The sequence below is a fragment of the Abramis brama genome (genome assembly GCF_963993115.1).
Source record: "Abramis brama genome assembly, chromosome: 3".
NCBI lineage: Eukaryota > Metazoa > Chordata > Actinopteri > Cypriniformes > Leuciscidae > Abramis > Abramis brama.
The window spans coordinates 33,288,756-33,313,705 of record NC_139965.1 but is presented as its reverse complement, the minus strand read 5'-3'; the positions used below and the strand labels follow the sequence as shown (position 1 = coordinate 33,313,705).

The 24,950-nt window shown below is 38.1% G+C and overlaps 2 protein-coding genes across 2 annotated transcripts in view; one reads left to right on the top strand and one right to left on the bottom strand.

Annotated features, from left to right (window-relative positions):
• Positions 1-10,180, top strand: part of vps35 (VPS35 retromer complex component) — a 29,987-nt gene extending 19,807 nt beyond the window's left edge. The window contains exons 14-17 of the mRNA XM_084109111.1: positions 1,323-1,502; positions 1,733-1,972; positions 5,418-5,561; positions 9,163-10,180. Coding sequence (XP_083965237.1) covers positions 1,323-1,502; positions 1,733-1,972; positions 5,418-5,561; positions 9,163-9,342 — 744 coding nt within the window. The 3' untranslated portion in view covers positions 9,343-10,180. The remainder of the gene's footprint in view (positions 1-1,322; positions 1,503-1,732; positions 1,973-5,417; positions 5,562-9,162) is intronic.
• A 720-nt stretch (positions 10,181-10,900) lies between these two features.
• hrh3 (histamine receptor H3) lies at positions 10,901-14,125 on the bottom strand. Its single transcript, XM_084107346.1, has 3 exons — positions 13,571-14,125; positions 13,315-13,481; positions 10,901-12,110 (listed from the first exon to the last, which is right to left on the bottom strand). The coding sequence occupies exons 1-3, from the start codon at positions 13,947-13,949 to the stop codon at positions 11,196-11,198; spliced, it is 1,461 nt and encodes a 486-aa protein (XP_083963472.1). The 5' UTR covers positions 13,950-14,125; the 3' UTR covers positions 10,901-11,195.
• Positions 14,126-24,950: the final 10,825 nt, after the last annotated feature.

The following is a 24,950-nucleotide window of genomic DNA, read 5'->3' as shown; positions in this document are numbered from 1 at the left end:
TCTTCTATAAATTAAATGCTTTAATCCACATGGCAGGTCTGACATAGCTGTATCTTAGCCAAAAGGTTTTCAGCCCATCTGTTGTGTGCATTTCATTAGGGACTAATGAAATAATAATTATCATTAAATTAATTAAAGCTGCAGTCCGTAACTTTTTTGGGGTTAAAAATAATCCAAAATAATTTTTTTAGCAAGTACATAACCAGCCAGTGTTCAAAACTATCTGCTTGCCTTAGCTCGATTCAAAATGGTAAGCTCGTAATGATGTTTTTAATTCCAGTGGTACTGGTGGATTTTCGTGGGAAATTCAAGCATGTCGTCATTACATCACATCTGTACACATAAAGAAGATGTCTCGGCTAGTAGGCTATGTTGCGTGTGAGGATGTTGGAGGTGGAGATTTATAGCCTTTTCTCACAGCACTTGATATAATTAAACTTATCAATTTGATGGCGGATCCAGAAAGGTTCAAACGACAATCACCAGTGACAACTGGAGATTCACCCGTTGTAAAATGCAAAAGACTTTGTTCGGACTTCGGAGTGGCTACAGAAAAAAAGACTGCAACCGGGCCCATGCGAAAACAAGGATAAATATCAGAAGGGCATTAAATGTCGTCACGCAATGCTGATGTTGTTAACATTAACAATTTGAGAACAAAGTATAATTTGCACGGATTGACGTGATATATGCGATCGTTAGATTTAATCAGCGTGATTTACTGCAATGCTTTTTTTAACTTAGTTGGTCAGAACAAAAGTGGATGTTACTTACTTGTTCAGAAGACATTTTATGTTGGTCATACTTCCAAAAAGTAGAATCTGTGATTGCGAATGCCAGTATCCACACCGGCGCGGTGACTGACAGCTGCACATTCTCCTCAAAACATTGGATTCATCCGCGCTGTGCCGTGCCGAGGCACAACCCACGTAAAGTTGATAATTCCGCGAATAACTGCAACTGCAGATTTCGAACAGAGACAAAAAGAGGAAAAACTACGGATTGCAGCTTTAACTGTAAATTAATTGACTAATTTATGGAGGCTGACAAGGAGAGAAATCATAAAAAAGTAATTTAAGAAACATGAAAAATGTTTTCTTTTTCTATCCAAAAAACACAGTTAAATACAGTTTAATTGCCTTTAAATTAAAGCCTTTAAAGCACTGCATTTGGCATCCATAGTGTGAAAATACTCATGGAAGTATGGTTACACAAGCCTCATCTGTCATATTTTCACACTTAATGAAATGCACTCGCATTTGAATCACAGTTCATAATAGAAGAGTTTTTTTTATATACATGTCAATCTTTCTCTTCCACAGGATGATAAATGGGAAAAGAAATGTCAGAAGATTTTCTCATTTGCCCATCAGACCATCAGCGCTTTGATCAAAGCAGAGCTGGCAGAGTTACCCCTGAGGCTCTTCCTCCAGGGGGCTCTGGCGGCTGGAGAGATCGGCTTCGAGAACCACGAAACCGTTGCATATGAGTTCATGTCTCAGGTAGAGAAGCATTTTGATTAAATGCCTAGGTCACTATCAAGATGGTAAACATGCATAGATTCTTTATCCGTCCCTCTCATGTTCATTACTATTCACAATGATATTATGGTAATACCCTGAGAGCAAGACTAGATTAAAAAAAAAAAAATTGCTTTTCACTGACTGATTCTCACACCTCAAAACATTAATTCTAGAAAACTGATTTAATTTTTGTGTGTGTGTGTCCCAAGGCGTTCTCTCTGTATGAAGACGAGATCAGTGACTCAAAGGCTCAGCTGGCCGCCATCACCCTGATCATTGGCACGTTTGAGCGCTCGCGGTGCTTCAGCGAAGAGAACCACGAGCCCCTGCGTACCCAGTGCGCTCTGGCTGCCTCCAAACTGCTGAAGAAACCCGACCAGTGCCGTGCAGTCAGCATTTGTGCCCACCTTTTCTGGTCAGGACGCAACACTGACAAAGGTGGAGAAGAGGTTGGTCCATGTCTTCCACAGTTTATTATAGGACCAATGAAATCTGGTGTTCAGAAAATGTTATTTCTAATATTAGTAATTCTTTTGTGACTGTGAATTTTACTTAAGTTGGTAATTGGATTGCAGGTTATGTAAGTCTCATTGAATAGTCTTGAACAAAGTTAATGACCTCGCCACAATTTGGCACATAATGTTCATGCGCTTTTTTTAGTTTGTTTTCCAATTGTGCCATAATCGTGGCAATAGTCAATGTCTGATCATGATGACAGAGGTTATTCTTACATAACCTGTTAGATTTGAGTCTGTCAGAATGATCATGTCTTGATGCTTCTCAATGGGTGTAATTTTCAGTTTTGTAGTGTCTTTCTGTGTGATCTCAGTAAGTTATTGTGGGCGTTTTGACAATGAACCGTGTTATTTTAGGTATGAAAATGAGAGTGTGAGTAGGATTGGATATTTGGGTATTTGCTGTCATTTCTGAAGCTTAAAGCTTTTCTAGAAGGTTTTTTCATTTTCAAGACTCTGTAGGTGGAAGATGTTCTTCTGAGTCATTTGTACTGAGATGATAATTAAGGGTAAATTGCTCACAACTGTAAATGAATCTGCCAGGGATTTCAGTGAAACTCAGTGATTCATTTTAGAAGCAGCATTTTGTGTAGGCTGTACACAGTTGGTTCAGAATCTGCCTGTGCATCTTGACCCCTCATATACAAGTGTGAATTTTTCTGCATTTCTCTCTGGCTCCATTCGCACAGTACACACAGCGCACTCTCAAAATTCAGTTGTAGCTCCTGGAAATTTAAGGTTGTCTGTTCATTTATAGAAGATTGCCATTCTGATTAATACCCAAACTGTGTGTGTTTGAATGTTCACCACATTTATCCAACCTGGTTTCATGAGAAAATGTTCAGAAAATACGAATTAAGACCAGTTGGCCAAAATAGAGGGGGGAAAGTAGTTGGTTGGTGATTCATGCTTATACGTGACTAGCTCCTGCATTGCACCAGTGTGCCATTCTGCTGTGCAGTGTGGTGGCTATGATGTGATCCTTCAACTTCAACTTCATACTACAGTATTTATTCTCCATTTAAAGTGCCCCTATTATGCTATTTAAAGGTTCCTAATTTTGTTCTGGAGGTCTCTTCATTTTCTCATAATATACATTGCAGCATCACCTCTTTTCTCAGTGTCAGACACGATTCATTCAAAGATTCAAGGCTTGTTCGACTTGAGAGCAATTCAAAAGTATAAGGAGCTGTCTACTTTCTATTCGCTCTCGCGGTACTTTGATGTCATGCGGCGCCGGTTCACGTCGAACAAGCCTTATGTCTCTCTAAACCCCTCCTTTCAGAGAACCTACTCTGCTCTGATTGGTCAGATGGCCCTGTTTGTTGTGATTGGTTTAAGTCTCAGCTACAACTACAGTGTTTGAGAGCTGGTCAAAGTAGACGTTGTTCGTTGGCAGCCAATGAAGATCATAGGCTGGTATTATGCAGATCTGTTACAAACTTACGTAGGTTTGTGCAGCAAGTAAGACTGGAATTACTGACAACTTGTTTTAGGCAGTCCAGAATTGGTTCTTTCTTTAACTAATGAGTGTAAGGAAATGCAGCATAAAGTATATTTTACTTAAGACTGAGTCTGACTTTTAGTGTTTTTTTTGTGATGTTCTTTGCACATCCAGTGTTAAAAATCAAAGCATCATTTGTATGACTTTTCACCTCCCCTTGACTCACTCTGGTGTATATTATGACTGTAGGACATAAGCAGGTTGTCAAGTGTATAAGGCTGGGTATCGTTCAAAAAATTTCGATACCAATACCGATACCTTGATTCCGATACCGGTTCCTGAACGATACTTTTTTCGATACCAATTTTATTAAATCCATTTTAACAAGATTACATAACACATTACCTCAGAAAAACTTTGGTTTTATTTTTTCAGTTTGACTCATGCTCCTTAGCCAGTGCACAAAGGAACAATTTTTTTTTATTATAAAGAGCTCATGCTCACCAAAGCTGAATTTGTTTGATCAAAAATACAGTAAAACTTGTAACATTGTGAAATAATGTTACAATTTAAAATCTTATTTGAATATATTTTAAAATGTAATTTATTCCTGTGATGTCAAAGCTGAATTTTCAAAATCATTACTTCAGTGTCACATGATCCTTCAGAAATATGAAAACAATGTGCTGCTTAGTATTTTGGAAACTGATAAATTTTTTCATGATTCTTTGATGAATAAAAATTTCAAAAGAACAGCATTTATTTGAAACAGAAATCTTTTGTAACATTACACGTTTTAAGGTCATTTTTGATCACTTTAATGCATCCGTACTGAAAAAAAAAATCTGACTAACCAACAATTTTTTGAACGGCAGTGTACATTCAGTAGGTCATTATTGCAATATAAACACTGTCAGAGTGATCAACAAGGTATCTCTTCATTTACCAGTCAAAGACGGAGCAACTTTCTGCTCTTATGCTTACTCCGTGCACTGTCAAGGTCTTCATCATATCTGTCGCGGTACCGGTCTTTGCAGCAATTATTTTACCGCAAATACTGCATCGCGCGCTGTTGGCATCGAGCCTGGAGAAATGTAGCCACACTTTTGATCGACTTTTCCACATCTTTAGGGTATTGTGTGTGTGTGTGCGCGCGCTCGCTCGCGTCTCATATGAGTATGTGCGTGGAGAGTTTGTGTGTGTGTGCTCGCGTCTCATTGAGTATGTGCGCAAGTTTGTGTGTGTGTGTGCTCGCGTCTCATATTATTACTAAGTGCGTGGACAGTTTGTGTGTGCACGTGCACGTCTCATATGAGTATGTGCGCGGACAGTTCCGTGCGTCTCGTGTGTGTAGAGTTTGCGTGTATGTGCGTGAGGTATGTGCTTTAGGTGTGTCGTTGTGCATTTCATATGTATTTGTCTGAGCACTGACGTTGACGAGTTAACCCCTTAGGTATCGAAATCTGGTACCGAACAACAAGTCATTTTTCGATACTCGATAGTATCGAGGCAATTCGGTCGGTACCTAAAAAGTATTGAACTCGGTACCCAGCCCTACAAGTGTATAATTTCAGAGTTAAATGTATAGTGAATTATATAACTGACATTTTTGCAGCGCTCAATAATAATACATCAGCCCCCTTGAAATGACACTTAATGCAGGGAACCTGATGTAGCAGTGCTTATTTTCTTCTAGTATAGATCAATAGAGAATGCTGTTGTGACTCATACATGCATGTGGAGAGATAGGATCATGCTGTTTTTCTTCTCTCGGCTCCACAGCATGTTGTTGGGAGGTATGTGTTACCCCTAACAACAGAGCTTCCCAATCCAATTTGTAACCCCATAAAGCATGGTGAAGCATGGTGCCTTTGCCAAGACAAAATGGAATAATTTGAGGCTGAACTGAAATCTTTTTTTTTCTTCTGTTGTCAGATCCGTGATGGGCGGAGGGTGATGGAATGCTTAAAGAAGGCTCTGAAAATCGCTAACCAGTGTATGGACCCGTCCTTGCAAGTTCAGCTCTTCATCGAGATCCTCAACAGATACATCTGCTTCTATGAGCGAGAGAATGATGCGGTATGACCAGAGATGCCTTTTTTTTCACATTTGATCATTCACCCCCTCGTTTTTCTTATTCGCTTTCTTTTACCTCTTAATACTTGCTCTCTTTAAACCTGTGGCCTTTGCTCTGTCTCTCCGTCTCTCACTCATTTGCAATTTCCCTCTCCGTGCTCCACATTTTTGTCTGGAGCAAGCAGTGCTAGATTATACCTAACTCTCACTCATCTGAGAGGAATCATCTGTATCAGTGTTCAATTTGGGGAGATTGAGTCAGGACTTGCCGGAGCACATCGAGGGCACAGGGCGGCAATGGCTAAGAGGAAGCACAAACAAACACGCATGCAGTTAAAGTCAAGGTGTGCCTATCAGACAGCAGACTTATTACAGAGGTCGCTCTTGACATCTGAGCTTCATCCAAGGGCAAGGGCCTCTTTAAATGTGGAAATAAATGGGAGAGTCGAAACGAAAACAATTCCCACGCTGAATTTCATTGACAAATTTACCTGTCAATGTTTGTTCTGTCATTAATGTGTATAATGGAGAACAGCGTTGGGAATTTGAATTTATTTATTTTAAAAGGGACAATGCACATTAATTAACATGAGCACATCTTAATTTTGTAGGTATAGTATTCCATGAATGTGCAGCTCTATAAGAAAAGCTGACTGCCCAAAAGCAATCCTTCTATGTGGTATTATACAATCCCCTCTAGTAGTGGCTCTAGTAGATGAGTTAGGTCTATGATTTTGTCTAATAAACTCATTAAGTGGAGGTGGGGCCATACCATGCAAAATTTTATATACAAGTAAAATATCCGCAAATTAAATCATATTTTCCCAATTTAAAAAAATCATATTTAGTTAAAATTTTACAATTATGATATAATTAGACCTTTTATTCAATATTTATAATTATTTATCCAAAGCCTGCTTATAGAGTCTTTCTATTGATTGTAATGTAGTCCCCCCTGTCTGCGTCCAACTGGTAACAGGGCTTAAAGTATTCCGGCACCGTGCCGGATCTCCGGCGTGCGGCCGTGAGGAAGAAAAAAAAAAAAAAAATTGGAACTTGCATGCGGTTTAATATTTTCGAGTCAATTGATTTCACCTACCAATCATATGAAAGGAACGCAGCTCTACTAACGTTACAAGCCTATCAGAAGCAGAGCAGGGCGGGGCCTGGCAACACAGTGTGATTGAGATTTATACATCACGTTAGTGTTGTCGGTGAAAGGAGCGCTAGTTCATGAAGCTTGGGGATGATGTCCTACCCACGGGCGTAATTTCCTATGGGGACACTTTCCAAAATCCCGTTGTCCCCCCCCCCACCCCCACTCAAATTCGTTTGTTACGATGTTTAACCGCACGCCGTCATTGCCACGGAGGAGCAGGACCGAGCCTGTGTAAAATAGCTCACTGAATGTTCTAATGAGCAAGTAGCGGTTGCGGCACAGACAGCGATGAAACGCCAGAAACAATAACAGGTGACTTTAATGTCATCATGGATGAAAAGAAAGAAAGGAGATGTGAGTTGGTTGATTCAGTAAATTAGCTCAGATCAGGATAATCATATTTTCTGTCTAACGTTACACCTGTTGATAACTGAGCTAACGTTAACATACACTGCTGCTTGGTCACTTTAGACTTGGCTAAATATTTAATTTTAATATTTAATTAAATATTCTGTGTAGCTTACAAAAAAAAAACATTCTGTGTAGGCCTACCATGAAAACGAGTCCACTTTAAACCGCAGCATTTTCTGTCAGCAATGTATGACAAGTAGCCTAACGTTAGTGCTGTCAACGTAAACGCATGCGATTAAATTTTGTCCAGCTTTAACGTGTTAAAATATTTATCGCAGCGTCCGTTCTTTCTCTCATCCTTTGGGTTATATGATCATGCTCTCCTTCACGCAAATGTTTTAAACTATCAATGCGCGAGAAGACAAAAGAGAACGCGCTGTCAGTGAATGTCCTCCTGAAACACACACACACACACGGGGCCGTAGCTAGAGGATTCGGGGCCCCCTGAAAAAATATTGATGTGGGCCCCCTCCACCGATAACATATACTCTAAATAGATGAGTATGGAGGCCCACATATAACAGATGTTGGTGATGGTGATGTTGTTGTAAAACCTTTATTTTAAAAGTTAAATGTATATAAAAATTACAACTAATAAAAATAAATTGTTAAATAATAATAAAACCAATTTTTAAAAAGTAGCAGTAAAATAATGTTTTTTCCCCCATCAGTCTGTTATACTTCATAAATCAAAAAGTAAACATTTATAAATTGACAAGAATGCAGTCAAATTTAAAAAATAAAGTCATTTATTGTTAAATTAAGTCATTTATAAGATAATATTATTAAATAAAGCTAAAATTTATTCATTCAAGTGCACTGTGTTGTATTCGTGTTTTCTTGATTTAATAAATACATCATCAGCCGGCAGGTCAGGTGCATAGTGCAATGCGTCGTGACTCGTGTAAATTTTTTAACTATTTACAATAGTGTAAAAAGATAGGAATTTTAACCACGTAATCTTTCGGTTGATTGTGGTGCGCACCGATAGGCTAATGGAGGGTGACAGTACAGGCTGTAGACGGTAGTTTTCTTATTCCCAGCGAAATAACAATACAACCTGTCTTTAAGAACGTCTTGATCGACTGTGATACAACAACTCTCCTGGCCTCCCTATCCTTCTTTTCATAGAGTTTCTGGTACCCTGATTTATGTTTTCTTTTCCCCGACATTTTGTCAGTCAATCTCCTGCTCTTCCACCAAGTTCATCGTTAACTTCAGGACCTGCCGCCTCAACTCTGATTGGTTCTGTTCACGAGCTGGGGTGGGACTTACTATTTTATTGGGTCCATCTGATGTTTGTCACTGACTGAATAATTAATAAATACTTTAGATCGGACTAAACCATTTGAAAAGAACTGCATTTATTTGAAATAGAAATCTTTCAAAAAAGATTAAAATCTTACTGACCCCAAATATCTTCATTTTCGATAATGACATCGCTGAAAATAATTGTAACTTGCAGTTTAGTGAGCCGGATGTTGATTCAGTGACCACTTTGATGAATTCAGTTCAGTATGATTTGTCAGACTGAATCAAACCAGTAACTCCTCTTAACCTTCATTAAAAGAACTGATTCCCAAGAGTCATTCGTTAGACGTCAGACTGCACTGGTCTCGCTGCATGTTTTTAAATCAATATAAATAGAACCAACTCAAAAGGCTAATTTGTCCATTTGTTGAATTGGACTGCACTGGTTGCATCGTATATTTTTTCGGTTTTTCTTGCAGCCCATGAGGACAACTCAACGGAAAGACAATTCTTGTCATTGTTTCATGGTACACATCAACCCATGTGGTACTACCATATCTTGCCTCATTAATTCCACACAAATAGAAATATATGTTTTTTTTAGAAAGATATGTGATGATAATCAGTAACCATAGTCTAATCACAGGAATATTAAGATCTTACACTTTGTTACTAAGAAAAGCTCTCCACACTGTAATTTGTCTCTGTGAACTTTGTCTGCATAAATGCAGATCAGCCTGGATTTACATTTTCTGTTTGTTTGTGTGCCGGTTTGTCTTACAGGTGACGGTCCAAGTCCTGAATCAGCTGATCCAGAAGATCCGTGAAGATCTCCCAAACCTGGAGGCCAGCGAGGAGACGGAGCAGATTAACAAACACTTCCACAATACACTGGAGCACCTGCGTCTGCAGAGAGAGTCGCCTGAGTCCGAAGGACCTGCTTACGAAGGGCTGGTGCTGTAGGAGCCTCACACATCTACATTTATATTTGTGTACACATGCATAGAGAGATATATGTATATGCCCACATGTGCACACCAGGGTATTCCAGCCAGGGGAAAAACAAAGCCAAACCCACCTGCCTCTCTACCCATTCCTCTTACTGCTCATACTTTCTGTATGTTGTTTTTGTCTTCTGCCTGTCTGTCTTACTCTCTCTCCCTCCTTCCTCTTTCTCATTTCGTGAGGAGTTTTCTTGTGAATTCCTTAGAGAACAGTGTATGCATTGCACTCCTACTCTGCGCTTCCTTCAGACTACCATTCCCTCTTGATACTATTGTTGCCATACAAATGAGCAAGAATAAAAACTATACATTGAAGAGAGAGTGAAAAAATAATAAGAATAATTTAGTGTTGCTACACCACTTCCTTGCCCCGCCGGCCAAACAGGAGAAAAAAGGCAGGGCTTTGAGCCATGCATTGTTACGGTCTTTGTTTAGAGGACCTACACTTGATTCTACTTCGTTTTTTCAGCATTAATATTTTAAACGCCATGCTGAATTGAAGACATTTGTGTAACTAATGAATAGTCTCGTTTCTCACCCTTTTACTTTACGGCAGACTCTTTGGTGGAGTGGGACAGTGTGTTGACTAATACGTGGAATGGGTGAACGTGTATAGACGAGTAGCTGTGGCTGTGAATCGAAACAATGTCAGAAGCCTTCTCTTGCATCTTGTCTACTTTTTTGAATTATGATTCCCTCTCCCTTCATATATTGTATGTATAATCTAATTGTAAATCAGTTACAACAAAATATCATTGATTTCATGGCATTTGCACAAATAAAAAATATTAACCCCACAGGCCTGTAGAAGTACTATTTCATAAGTCACTATAACAACGGAAGTAGATGCAGATGTTTTCTCTTTCGTATTTTGACATCTACCCAACTGTTGTTGGGTTTTGAAGTGTGGATGTTGCACTCAAAAATGAATGAAGCTTCCGGTCGATTGTGGAAAGGCTGGGTTCAAGCAGACTAAATGATTAGGTAAGTCCGGGATGCGTCACCAGAGAAGTCTATCGATTTAACTAGAGGATCCAGTTATGACGTTTTGATTAAACATTAGACGGTCAAAAAATCATTTTAAAATGAAATAATCCAATAATAGATTAAAATATTCACAATGAGATCTATAACATGCATTTAGAAAATATAAATTTTAACTCCATGCTTTCTTCAGCTGTTCCTCTTGTTAATAAGCATACCTTGGAGCCAGATTTTGCACTGAATGCAAGTATTAATAGTATTGTCTATTGGAGAATCTCAATGCATTGTACATCTTACTAGATTGATTCAAGTGTTCAGACTTTGCTATAAGCCCTGAAATAATCCATAATTAGTTGGTTACTTAGATATGATTATAGGAATTATAGGTCATGCAGTTGCTAGGGGAACTACAGGCTTCGCCAGCAATCCCTTTACATCTGTCATGTACAATCAGTACACAATTATGGATAGGCTGGTCTATATCCGACCATATCAGACCGTGGTTTCAAGAGGTATATCACTCCATTATGTTTGTAACATCACCAGTAGTTTATTTTGAAATGGGATTTTTATTTATTTATTACATACAAAGGCAAACATGGCACTGCGCTGGACACTTTCAGACATTTATACATAAATCAATAATTAATTATTGAATTTCATAGAAAAAAATTGATTTTTAAATAAGTAGATAAAAAGGTCTTTGTCTTTTTATTCACAATGTACATGAAAATGTTGTGCTACTGTTCATTACTGCTAGATACAAGCACATTAAGCAGGGTAGGGGGGGGACTAGCCCCATTTGTAAACGAAGTCATCCTCATAAATTTAATACTTCTGGTCAACGTTCTGAGGTTGTATTTTTATCTTGCTCGGACATAGTAATTTGCTGAAGGCTCTTTTAAAGCTGCTGTGGCACAGAGGATACAGGATTGGATTGATGGATGAGTTTATCCACAGCAGCCAGAACGAGATCTCGTAAAGGTAGTGCTGGACGCACTGACCATGACACGCTGCCCGAATGATCATCAACAGTGTGTAGGGTGCCCAGCAGAGTCCAAAAACACAAACTATTACAGCTAAAGACTTCGCCACCTTCTTATCTCTAGATAGGCGAAAGCGGCTGGCTAGACTGGCAACCATATCAGGGCGATGTCTGTGTGATCCAGCTGAATGATCCACATAATGAAACTGTGCCTCACTGGATGGCAGGAGCCGGTCTCCGACCTGCAGAGGAGACAAGTCTGCAATAGTGCTGTCTCTTCGTTTAGTCTGTCTGCCATTGGCGAACTCGGCGGCGGACACCTTTGCAGTAGAAGATAACCGACAGCACTGTGACCTCGAGGACAAATTTGCGGCCCCACTTTCCTCTACAGGCCTCACAAAAAACACACGCTGTACATCGCCGGCTCTGAGCGGCCTCATTTTGAGGCTCCTAAGCCGAATGCGAGTCGGCTGTTCTTCTCTCACTGCGCATCTGTTGCGGATGTTGATGTAAATGCTGAGGTTGAAATAACTGACACTTATGAAAGGGGTAAAGAACTCGACAGTTGAGGCAGTCATCAGAAAATACCAGTTGAAGTAAAATTCGGCATAGCACTCTCCATCTGGCACTACGCTTCCTCCTGCGATGTGTTCCCAACTGATAATAGCCGGACCGTAAAGAAGGAACGCTGCCAGCCACACGCAGAGCATCTTCAAAACAGCCTCTCTGGTGATCCCCTTCTGGCAATGGTAACTCACCTGAAATACAGATTTATAACTGAATTAATATGAATTACACGTAGGGCTACAGACAGAGCGAGCGAAAGAACAGCGGATGGGCAGACGGACAGATAGATAGGTGATAGGTTGCCAGATTAAATAATTAAATATTATGATTAAACGGATGTCTCAGTGCATTCATCTCTAAAGCAGATGCAATTGGTTTCATGCTTTTGTGCGCTGCTGCATGCTGGGGATATAAATAAATGTTGACAGATGATTGACAAGTGTAAAAGTGTGCATGGCATTTGTAGATCAGCACTCACTGTGTCTGTCCAAACATTTATATGTGATGTAAAAACGTATTCGTGTTGGATTGATTCATCTTTATGTGAACAGCTAACTCCTGAAAGGAACTGTCTATATAGAAATGTTCACAGTGATACTTGTTTTATGTTGAAACCACATATAATCTGAAATTCTTCATTTTCAGCATTACCATGTTTTTTTTTTTATTGTCAAGGCATTAAAACATGTATCATTAGGCAATTATTTTGTAATATTGTGGTCTGTGTAGCTATTTATAATTTACTTGTTAAGCTTCCACAGGAATATGTCATACCCGTTTGGAACGACATGCGGGAGAGGAGATTGACACAATTTTCATTTTTCGGTGAGCTATGGAAGCTTGTTTCCGCCACAGAATAAAAAATAAAAAAGGTATTTTTTTATCTCGCAATTCTGAGGGGAATAAAAAATCGCAATTATCTTTTAAAATGTTTTAATATGTGGTGGAAACGAGCTTCCACAGATATCCTTGTGAATCATCCATGTGTTATTTGCTGTGTTCATCTATGAAGACCAACATTTATTTGTTGCTGTTTCTTGTCAGTGGTGGTTCAGACTCGTTAGTTTGAATTACCATTCTCCAAAACAGATTTCAACTAATTAGGAGCGCTCAAATGTCATAGTCTAATTGTAGCTACACAGTAAATAAAGTAGCCTATAGCCAACCAAATAAGGTTTCGCAGAGATGCCATAAAATAACTTTTTTTTTTAGTTCTTCAAAGAACCTTTTAGTGAACAGTTCTTAAAATAACTTTTGTTTGTGTGTGTGTGTGTGTAGAACATTTTAATAGAACCTTTTTCTACCATAAATGACCTTTTCTGCAATTGAAAGTCATATATGGAACTATGTCCACTTGAAAAATTTCAAGTGTGTGTGTGTTTGCGATACACTCACCGCTTTAGTGACGGACTGAAACCTGTCGAAACTGATGAGCACGATGTTGAAGACTGAGGCGGTGCACAACATATAATCCACTACCAGCCACAGTTTACACAGACCTCTGCCCAGCCTCCACTCACCCGTCAGGACATAGGGAATATACACGGGGATGCAAAACCCGCCTGAAAATCCATTAAAACACAGCTACATTTCAACACACTGCAGAGTTAAAACGAAAACTGACATGCAAACCTTCATCAATATCACTCACCGACAAGAAAGTCCGCTATGGCCAAATTTAAAAAGAAAAAGTTGCCTTGTGTGCGTAAACTTTTCTCAACCACAAAAGCTAAAATGACAAGCGCGTTCCCGAGAACCGTGGCGAACACCAGCAGTGTCATGAGAACTGTCAGGAATATTGAGGTGGATGGAGTAAACTGGCCATACTGTGCGCGCCGGTTATCAAATGTGTCCAAGTCGCCGAGACTAGTCGCGTTTTCCCTCTCCAGCCCCGACCAGTTGGACGACTGTGGATTTCCTGATTTCCACATGAATGAAACGGCTGTAGGTATCCCGGGAGAGTGAGCCACGGACAATAAAGACTGCATGGTGTTGCCGCCGTTTTCCTCCGTCAACAAGCGATTATGCATGACAGTCGGCGCGTAAAAGCTGCCACGCCATCCGCGCGTCCGACAGTGACTGAGCTGCTCATTCACAGTTCGGCGAGACGAGAGGCACGGGCGGTTGGGTTTTTATACCGATAGGGCACCGTGCGTTCATTGGCTGCTTATTTAACGCTGCTCGGTCTGATGTCGATGCCTCATCCAGGATTACTTAACGCCAGGTTCACACATAGCCTACTCCGTTTGCAGTGCGTATGCGGTGCGTCTTGGATTACGTATGCGATGCAAGAGCAGCACGCGCTTATTGTGCTTTCACATAGGATATGATATTCCGCGTTTGCAATGCGCATCTGAACCGCGGTTGTCAACACAACATGTTTTCATTCTTTTTATTTCCAATCCAAAAGTTGTTACTGAAAATGTTTTGTCAGGATTGCTCAGAATCGTAATTCTCTTTGTAAGTATAGTTATACAATCTTTCATAGAGACCTATTCACACACTAAATAAAAACGTAGACTAATTGTTCAATGCCTTACTATATAGATGGCCTATTATGTTGCTCAAGCAAGTGGGTCATTCTATGGAAATGTCCATTTTTCTGTCCCTAGCCTTTACAGAAATATTACACTTAAAAAAAACACTTTAGGGTTACAATTTCTTTACATTTTAAAATAAAACAATATGTTATTTGAACAATTACACCTTCTTGAGCCATCAATGTGGCAATATTTGATTTTTATTAATTATATAGAATTCCAAGCACCACAGAAGTGCTCATCCCCACAGTCATGTACAGAGGGAAAATGCTTTATTTTGAGGTCAATAACAGGTTTTTACACCATTTAAAATACAATAATGTATACATAACTATCAAATATATTATGTAAATGATATTTAAAAAAAATGCAGAATAAATATTATAAAATTTATAATGTAAGTAGTGGTCCCCTGGAGTTGTGTCACTGGTGTTACCGTTAAACAAAAATCTCTTATTTTGAACACTGATGACTTCCTTCTTCCAATTTCCTGAATATCTATGAAGAAAAGCCCATGGTAGATCCACTGTCTCTTTTCAGTTATGAGAAATCTTCTCATTTATCTCATGATTTCATATGAAGCTTTTAGTTGAACTCACTGGTATGACCTACTTTATTGTTAGGTAATTGTTAAAAAAAAAAAAAAAAACTCGAATAAAAATGGATTAAACCACTTAATTTAGTTAGTATACCATGACTGACAAGATGTGGTTTGATACCTTGCAGCAGCCATTTTGTAAAATGAATTTTTCATGAAAATTGTCACTGGTGTTACTGTCACTGGTGTCACTTTTCTTATGGGTAACACCAGTAACATCAGTGACTCCCATTTATAGATAAACTTTATTCAAAGCTATTCATTTAGATTATATGCCAAATGTAACAATTTAGTCTCATCTACTTAATTATAGTTGAAGAATAAGGATCTTTGGTCTTATGTATGTCATTGGTGATTCATTGTGTCACTGGTGTCACTGTCTTTAAATACAATGTCACATGTGACATAATAATAATTTTACATCCATTTAATTCTGCTACACTCAAAAGTTAAGATTTAAAGGATTGCATCATTACTTGATTTTAACTGGTTTTCAAATATTTTCATTGTTATAGCAAACACATGGTTGCGCAAACGAACTAACCTCATTCAAGCACACTTTTAACAAATCTGATTAAAATAAGTAAAACATAATCACCTTATTTGTTGCATTATTATTTTTCAGTAATTCTGACATGTGCTGAAAAATAAATTGAAATAATATTTCATAAAAACCTTTAATATTGCCAAAGAAGTAAGGTAACACCAGTGACAAAAAAATGGTACATGCGGTCATAAATGCACAAAAAAAATATAAAAAATCATTAAGCTGTCATTTATGCGTATTCATAAAGTCAAAGGGTAATCTAATAATGTGGTGTAAGTTTAAATGTTAGAAAAAGAAATCAATTTTAAAGGGACTTTAAAGGGAAAAAGAATGTCAGTAACCAAACAGTTAACTGGAACCATTGACTTCCATAGTACTTTTTTTTCCTACTATGGAAGTCAATGGTTCCAGTTAACTCTTTGGTTACTGACATTCTTCAAAATATCTATCTTTCTGTGCAGCAGAAGAAAGAAATTCATACAGGTTTGAAACAACTTGAGGGTGAGTAAATGATGACAGAATTTTCATTTTAAAGTGAAGTATCCCTTTAAGACATCTTGCCATACTAAAAGTGGACATTTCTGTAGAATGACCCAAGTGTCAAAACATTTAAACGTAGGCTATACTTTAAAATATAGTTAAAATCACAAACATTTTAAATTAAAACTTACAATTGACAAAAACAGCCGAATCTCATGCCTTTTTTCTTTTCTTTTTTTGCATTCAAATCTTTATACAAAAAACTCCTGCGGGTCATAAAGAACTTGTTTTTCCACCCCCACGGAGTGCCATCCATTATGTCGCCTTGATGTAAGGTGTAACACCCTTACCCTGCCTGGGCAAAAAGCCATATGTTGACTGTGAAACACAGAGTTTAATTATGCATCTATGGCAGGGGTCTTCAGCGTTTTCAGGGCGAGGAAAGGGCCCCTTAGGCGATAGAGACATGGAGCAGGAACCCCTGATACAAAATGTGTCAAAAAGAGCTACAGGCTATAGCCTTCGATATTAATAGAAACTAACCATATTATGATTAAGAATAAGTTATATTATGTTAAGACAGTATCAGAACTATGCACATTATTGTTGTTGCACATGCATCACTGTCTGCAAAGGCTATATTGCTTTTCATTGTTAAAATTTAGATTTATGCAACATCATAAACAACATGTCGCGATACAAATCACAGTTAGTTGTTTGCAGTTGTTGTAAATTATTTTAATGGATTTGCAGACTTTATTTTATTAATCAGATGCACAATTATATATTTACCTAAAATTTAGCTACAAGTTTATTAAAAATCTACATTTTAATTTGACTGTGAGATGGACAATTAAGAATCAAATAGTGCAGATGTAGCAACGGCTCATAACAAGGATAGCAATTTTACAAATAATTGGAATGGAATTTAAAATATACTGTAGGCCTATTGATACGAATATTTTTTATCTATTAGTCTGCATTTATTTAGCCTACATTGCGTGTATCTATTTTGACATGCCATATTTTTATTAGGGTCTACGTAGTATCACTTTGTCAATTGCAATTTCGAGAGTGAATCTGCATTTTATTAGATGTCACTTCCAGAACTTTGCAGTGCGTAATTGGCCATCGGTCCTCTTAGCAGCATAAAAAACAATGTTTATTTAATGAATTATTGCTATCCCAGGTGAAAAAGACGTACTGTTAAATGTATTATAGTATATTTGTATTGTACTAAAAACATAGGTTCTAAAAGTAAATTTTTAATACATTTAATAGCTATGTCTTTTTCAACTGGGATAGGCTCGTAAGCGCGAAAGATCACTCACTTTGCAATCAATACAAACCGACCTATATGGGTTGTTGGTCTTAGCTGGTCTCCCAGCCTGCTGGTCAGATGGTTTAACTTGTCTCCTTGCATGGCCACGCTGTTCTTAACTTGGTCTAGCTGGCCTACCTCACTAAAAAACCTCTCTAAATCCACATACGGTATATTGGACCAGCATGCCAGATGTTATTGTAACAGGTCATTATAGTATAAGCCTGTTTATGTTATGGATGTGGCACTGCATAGAGATGATCCTCAAAACACAAATGGAGGTAAAAAATCGTACCATCTTATTTCAAATACAATAGCAGAGTAAACGGCAACTTTCCCTTCCAGTATCATTATTTACTTTGGGAGATTACCTTGGCATATGCCTAAACTGGTCTGAAATAGCGGGCGACCTTTCATTCTTATCGTCTCCCTGAACCACTAACATAAAATATGATGTTTGACAGTTTGAGTTTTGTCATGATTAAAAACACTGTGCCTGCAATGAACTGCAAAGAAAAAATGAATTCCCAGGAAGGTCAAATGAATTCATGGAGACTTAAATGTCACATCTCTTGAGAGCATACTAAAGAGACATGAAAGCCACGCCAGGACTAATGAGCAACATGTAATACGCAGCTGCCCTGCGTGGCCAAACCGTGGGCTTTCTTTTTTACGAAACACAGCAGAAACTGTGTACTGTTGTCTATGTGCTTAATCAGTTGTGAGCTTTTTTTAATGCAATATTCATTACATAAATGATTTCATGTGTAATAAAACTTAACTTAAAAATATATAATAAAAAAAAGCATAATCATTTAGTCTGAGTCCTATCTGGCATAATAATAATAATAATAATTCATTACATTTATATAGCGCTTTTCTCGACACTCAAAGCGCTTTACATAGAAGGGGGGAATCTCCTCAACCACCACCAATGTGCAGCATCCACCTGGATGATGCGACGGCAGCCATATTGCGCCAGAACGCCCACCACACACCAGCTTACTGGTGGAGAGGAGACAGTGATGAAGCCAATCAGTATATGGGGAGGATTAGGAGGCCATGATGGACAGAGGCCACTGGGTATCGAAGTCATATTACAGGCCAGAGATTAGCAGGCAGAGACAGAGGAATTATGGTCTGTGATGAATGAACCGGCTGACCACTGGACTGAAATAGAGAGCATTTAATCTTTTGTGATTGAGCATCTTATTCGTAGAGTTGGGTCATTTTTTGTGACTCGTCAGATTCCTTTTTGGATCTGTAGTTCCATTATTGTAGTCATTTTTGACAGCACAAAAGCATATCTGTAGAACACCCTGTGCACTTTCAGAGACAGAGTAATGAGAGAGTGAGAGAGATTCATGCATAAAGCACCTTTCTGTGTAGAGAGATGGCACACAAAAGAAACTGAAATGAACTGAAATGAACAATTTGAGCAGCAGTGCAAAACTTAACATATACATTGTTAATACTTTTTGCAGTCAGCTATTGGACAATACTTGAGAAACATCTGGATATGAAGGGAATAAGATGGTATACAAAACCTACTTGAATTCACCAAAATAGATAATCATAATCATGGTGCTTGTGTTATGCCAAACAGTAACAGATGTGTTCTCTCTCCACCACTACCATCATCATAGACTCTCTTTCTCTATCTCTCTGCTCACCTCATTCACAAACACTCACTAATTTATGTTAATTGCAAGAAGTGGGGGCCATATCACATGAATGACGGTTTTGGAAGCAGCACATAATTATAGGCTGAAGTTTTTGGTCTTCCTGTTCAGCAGTTTATCTTTGCTTTCACATATTTCATAGGAAGCAGGCGTCTTTCCCACAAAAGGGGGAAAGATGGCTCTGTCATAAATGAAAAACCCATATTCAAACTGATGTTATCGGAATTTCTTTTTCACACAGTTTTGTTTTGTGCTTTAAGTTTTTAATGTAAATACAACAAGAAGATGAAGAGGAACAATAGTAATTTGCAAAAAATATCTCATACTATAGTTGATACAAAGTATATAGACTTAAAGTTTATTTGTCAGATGCTCAACTGGGATGGATGTGAAATAGAAGAGACCTATACAAAAAGAGATAGAAAATATATGCTTACACAGACAAAAATACAAAACGTTTTGAATGCATATTACATTCAGAATGCACAGAACCTGTCAAAATTAATGTTTCACCTTAAACGCAAAAACATTTTAAGCCTTTTTTCAAGATTTACGCTTTTCAATTAATAGCAAAATTCCATCGAATTTAATTGAATAATCCTTACATATTATTCATATTATGAATAATTTTAGAATTTTAAATGAGTAAAATAAACTAGTGCTTAATAAAACATTTTGTTTACATACTGTATGTTTAAATTTAAGTTTAAGATTCATACCAAATGTTTTATTAAGCTCTATTTTTTTTTTACTAATTTAAAATTCTTAATTCATAATATGAATAATATGTAAGGATTATTCAATTAAATTCGATGGAATTTTGCTATTAATTGAAAAGCGTAAATCTTGAAAAAAGGCTTGACATTTTTTGGGGGGGAATGTATGCAAAAATCAGAAGGGAAAAAAATTATATATATATATATATATATATATATATATTCCCCATTAAGTTTAGGGACATTTCTCTTTTTTTAAACCAATATGGAAAATTACTTCATATTAACACAGTACTGTAATGATTCCTGTCTGGTGTTTCCCTTGTCTTGTGTGGACTTTAGTTATTTCCTGTTCTGTGTCATGTTTTGTAGTCCTTTGTAGTTTTTCTAGTTTATTAGTATCCCCAGGTGTTTCTGATTAACCACGCCCTCTTGTTAAGCTTGTTAGTCTCTGTATTTAAACCATGTGTCTTGTTAGTGTTTGTGGGTTCATGATGTTGTTAGATGTTGGTTGTGCCGTTCTGTTTCCTATGCCTGAGAGTTTGAGTCTGTCTAGTCTTAAAAGTACTACTACTGCTGCATTTGGATCCTGCTTCCTTCTATGTTCCAGCCTGCCACGTTACAAGTACATTGGGCTCTTTTTTAATAACTTTTATATATATTTTTTTTCAGTGCGCATACAATGAAAAACTTGTTCAGAAAGCCTCAGTGTGTATTGATAGAGTTATTCTATACCATTCTTTCATTCAGTTAAATTTCCTACTTTATTTTACACTTGCATAATAAATTATTGTGATGTTCCTCATTTGTTAATCACTTTGGATTATAAAAAAAAAATCTACTAAATGACATTCCCATGCATATTTACTCAGGGATAGTTTGGACCCTCTTCTTCCTGAAATCCACCAGCATTTGTTTATGGCATGATGATTCACTTTCCATTATTTCATAAAATCATCTTTACTCTGCCTCGACTTTTTGTAACCTGCAGATAACGGCATCATCCAGCAACTTGAGGTCGGTTTGTTCAGTCTGGGAGATGGGAGATGTCAGCGCTGCTGGTGTTGGAGATTGGCAGCGATGTGGGCCGAAGGACTGATTTCCAATTAGGGGCTGTAGCTATAGGCAACCATGCTTCTGGGGAGATGGAGATGCAGGGTAATTGCACCTGCAGGGGTGGCGAGTGGTTGTAAAGAGTGGTGAATCACTAGAGGGCTCGGGCTGAACCTGAACCTATTGAATGTTAGTCATTTCTAGGTTCTCTACTCTACTTCATACTTCACTTTATTCTCTTGCAGACGGTTATTTACTCTTAAGAAGTTTTGCTCTCCGTTATGTTTAATTCTCACCTTGTGCACACTTTAGGCTACCCTCATATGACCATTAAAGGCTTGGGCCCCGTTTACACGTACATGTTTTTTGTTTTTTTTACGGAGACATTTCCCTTTGTTTGTGCCCTTCGTTTACACGCAAACGGAGAATTCGCCTCTGAAAACGATTCTTTCAAAAACTCCGGCCAGAGAGGAGATTTTGGAAAACTTAATTTGCACGTTTGCATGTAAACTGAGAAAAACTGAGTTTTAGGCAGCCGACGTCACAGTATGCGACAGAACTGGCACCTGCGTCAAAAAGTGCTACCTATGTTTACATTTTCATTTGGCTATGGTGATCATGGATGCATTCAGAGTAGCAGTTGCAGTTTATGTTGGTAAAAAACCCTTTTCGTCTGTTTGCATTTGCAAATACAGCTGTCGAGGAGCAGAGACGAATGAGTGCTCGGAGGTCAGCAATTTTGCAACAACTTCTCCTCAGTCCTCCCTCCAAACACGAAGAGCCAGTACACTGCCACCTACAGGTTTGGCATGCTCTTGACGGCATATATATGACAGGTGTGCACGATGTTATTTTTGAAAATGGAGAGGGTGAAATGTCCGTTTATGAAAATAGCCGGCCACGTGTAAAAGTAGCCTTGATTGAAGTTCACATAGCAGTTTTGCTGTTGTGTGCTTATGAATAGGCATAAGGTCAACATGAAAGCAAGTGTGCTTGTGTTCTAGTGCCCTTCAGATGCTTTGAATGATCCTGCAGGACATGCAACAGGTGCATTTGTGGCCTAATTAGAGGACAAGACAAGTGATCTTGAGTCAATCATTACTGAATAACGGATGACGAGTCTCAGAAAAAAACTCTCTAGACAGTTAAAGCCATCAAGCCATTCTGACCCAACATTACCCAGTCACATTTTGCAAGAATGTTAGGTCACATTCTATATATTAGTGATTTACTGCATACTTAAATACTGAATAATACCGCAACATATTTGATATCAGAGCTGGACAGTAATGAATGAATGTAGTGTGATTGTAAATTAGGCTAGCTATAGTGTATTTTATTAAAATCTAGCCTTAAGTAACGATCTACAATGAGTCACTCACATTGCATTTCTTAAGTTAATAGTCACAATACAATATCAACAATAATTATGTGTAAATATAAGCAACTTCCCAAAATAAATAGCCTACATACTGAAATACATATTTTAGCTAGCCAATATACAGTTTCAAAGGCACTGTCCCAGTGCTACTTAATATGCATTTATTTTGGGATTTGGGATATAATTACACATCATTTTTGTTTTTTATTTATACTGTAGATAAATATATTAACATGTATACAGTGAGGAAAATAAGTATTTGAACACCCTGCTATTTTGCAAGTTCTCCCACTTGGAAATCATGGAGGGGTCTGAAATTGTCATCATAGGTGCATGTCCACTGTGAGAGACATAATCTAAAAAAAAAAATCCAGAAATCACAATATATGATTTTTTAACTATTTATTTGTATGATACAGCTGCAAATAAGTATTTGAACACCTGTCTATCAGCTAGAATTCTGACCCTCAAAGACCTGTTAGTCTGCCTTTAAAATGTCCACCTCCACTCCATTTATTATCCTAAATTAGATGCACCTGTTTGAGGTCGTTAGCTGCATAAAGACACCTGTCCACCCCATACAATCAGTAAGAATCCAACTACTAACATGGCCAAGACCAAAGAGCTGTCCAAAGACACTAGAGACAAAATTGTACACCTCCACAAGGCTGGAAAGGGCTACGGGGAAATTGCCAAGCAGCTTGGTGAAAAAAGGTCCACTGTTGGAGCAATCATTAGAAAATGGAAGAAGCTAAACATGACTGTCAGTCTCCCTCGGACTGGGGCTCCATGCAAGATCTCACCTCGTGGGGTCTCAATGATCCTAAGAAAGGTGAGAAATCAGCCCAGAACTACACGGGAGGAGCTGGTCAATGACCTGAAAAGAGCTGGGACCACCGTTTCCAAGGTTACTGTTGGTAATACACTAAGACGTCATGGTTTGAAATCATGCATGGCACGGAAGGTTCCCCTGCTTAAACCAGCACATGTCAAGGCCCGTCTTAAGTTTGCCAATGACCATTTGGATGATCCAGAGGAGTCATGGGAGAAAGTCATGTGGTCAGATGAGACCAAAATAGAACTTTTTGGTCATAATTCCACTAAACGTGTTTGGAGGAAGAAGAATGATGAGTACCATCCCAAGAACACCATCCCTACTGTGAAGCATGGGGGTGGTAGCATCATGCTTTGGGGGTGTTTTTCTGCACATGGGACAGGGCGACTGCACTGTATTAAGGAGAGGATGACCAGGGCCATGTATTGCGAGATTTTGGGGAACAACCTCCTTCCCTCAGTTAGAGCATTGAAGATGGGTCGAGGCTGGGTCTTCCAACATGACAATGACCCGAAGCACACAGCCAGGATAACCAAGGAGTGGCTCTGTAAGAAGCATATCAAGGTTCTGGCGTGGCCTAGCCAGTCTCCAGACCTAATCCCAATAGAGAATCTTTGGAGGGAGCTCAAACTCCGTGTTTCTCAGCGACAGCCCAGAAACCTGACTGATCTAGAGAAGATCTGTGTGGAGGAGTGGGCCAAAATCCCTCCTGCAGTGTGTGCAAACCTGGTGAAAAACTACAGGAAACGTTTGACCTCTGTAATTGCAAACAAAGGCTACTGTACCAAATATTAACATTGATTTTCTCAGGTGCTCAAATACTTATTTGCAGCTGTATCATACAAATAAATAGTTAAAAAAATCATACATTGGGATTTCTGGAGAGATTATGTCTCTCACAGTGGACATGCACCTACGATGACAATTTCAGACCCTTCCATGATTTCTAAGTGGGAGAACTTGCAAAATAGCAGGGTGTTCAAATACTTATTTTCCTCACTGTATATATATATATATATATATATATATATATATATATATATATATATATATATATATATATATATATATATATGTGTATCTATAAGATGTAATTAGCATGAATGGACATCCTAATGTAAAGCATTACTGAATCTCTTTCAACATTTCATCCCCACTTACTGTTCGTGCTCATTCTACACTCAGTGCTTTTAAAATCATTCTGACTATAGCTTTACAAAGGAGAAAAGAACCACTCTGCTCTCTTGCTGTATAGAGTCAAGACCTTCTTGGTCTCTAATTTGAGTGTGCCATATAATGGGCTACGGTTGGCAAGAAGAGAACAAGCAAGCTAATTATTATGTAAGTTTGTGCACCAGCTGTTTTACAGAAAAAATAGGCTACACCTTATTCATGGACTATCACACATCAATCTACAGTCCCTTGTAGTGATTATAAGCATATGAGGTGTCAGATAGAGCAATGTGTTCACTCTCTGACATGAAGGTGAGTAAATGATGACAGAATTTTCATTTATGGGTGAACTATTCCTTTAATTTGGTATTTCTTTCTCTTTCATGTCTTTCTCATCACTGCCATCTCGTGGCTGTATAGAGAGACTCTAAAACGGTTGACACTATTTGTTTTTCAACTGTAAAAATACCTGAATTATAAAAAGTATTGGTGAAAGTCCAAAGTTGTTCAAATTGTCCAAATTAAACAGCTGGATTGTGTTTAAATTAATACATTGCATGTTGCTTTCAAAACAACAACTAAAGTCAAGTAAAAAATAATGATAAATAAAAGGCTACAATTACGTCATAATTTACCATTACTTTACTACCTATAATCAAAACACAGTTAATTATTAAGAATTGTATTTTTCATAATTGTGCTTAC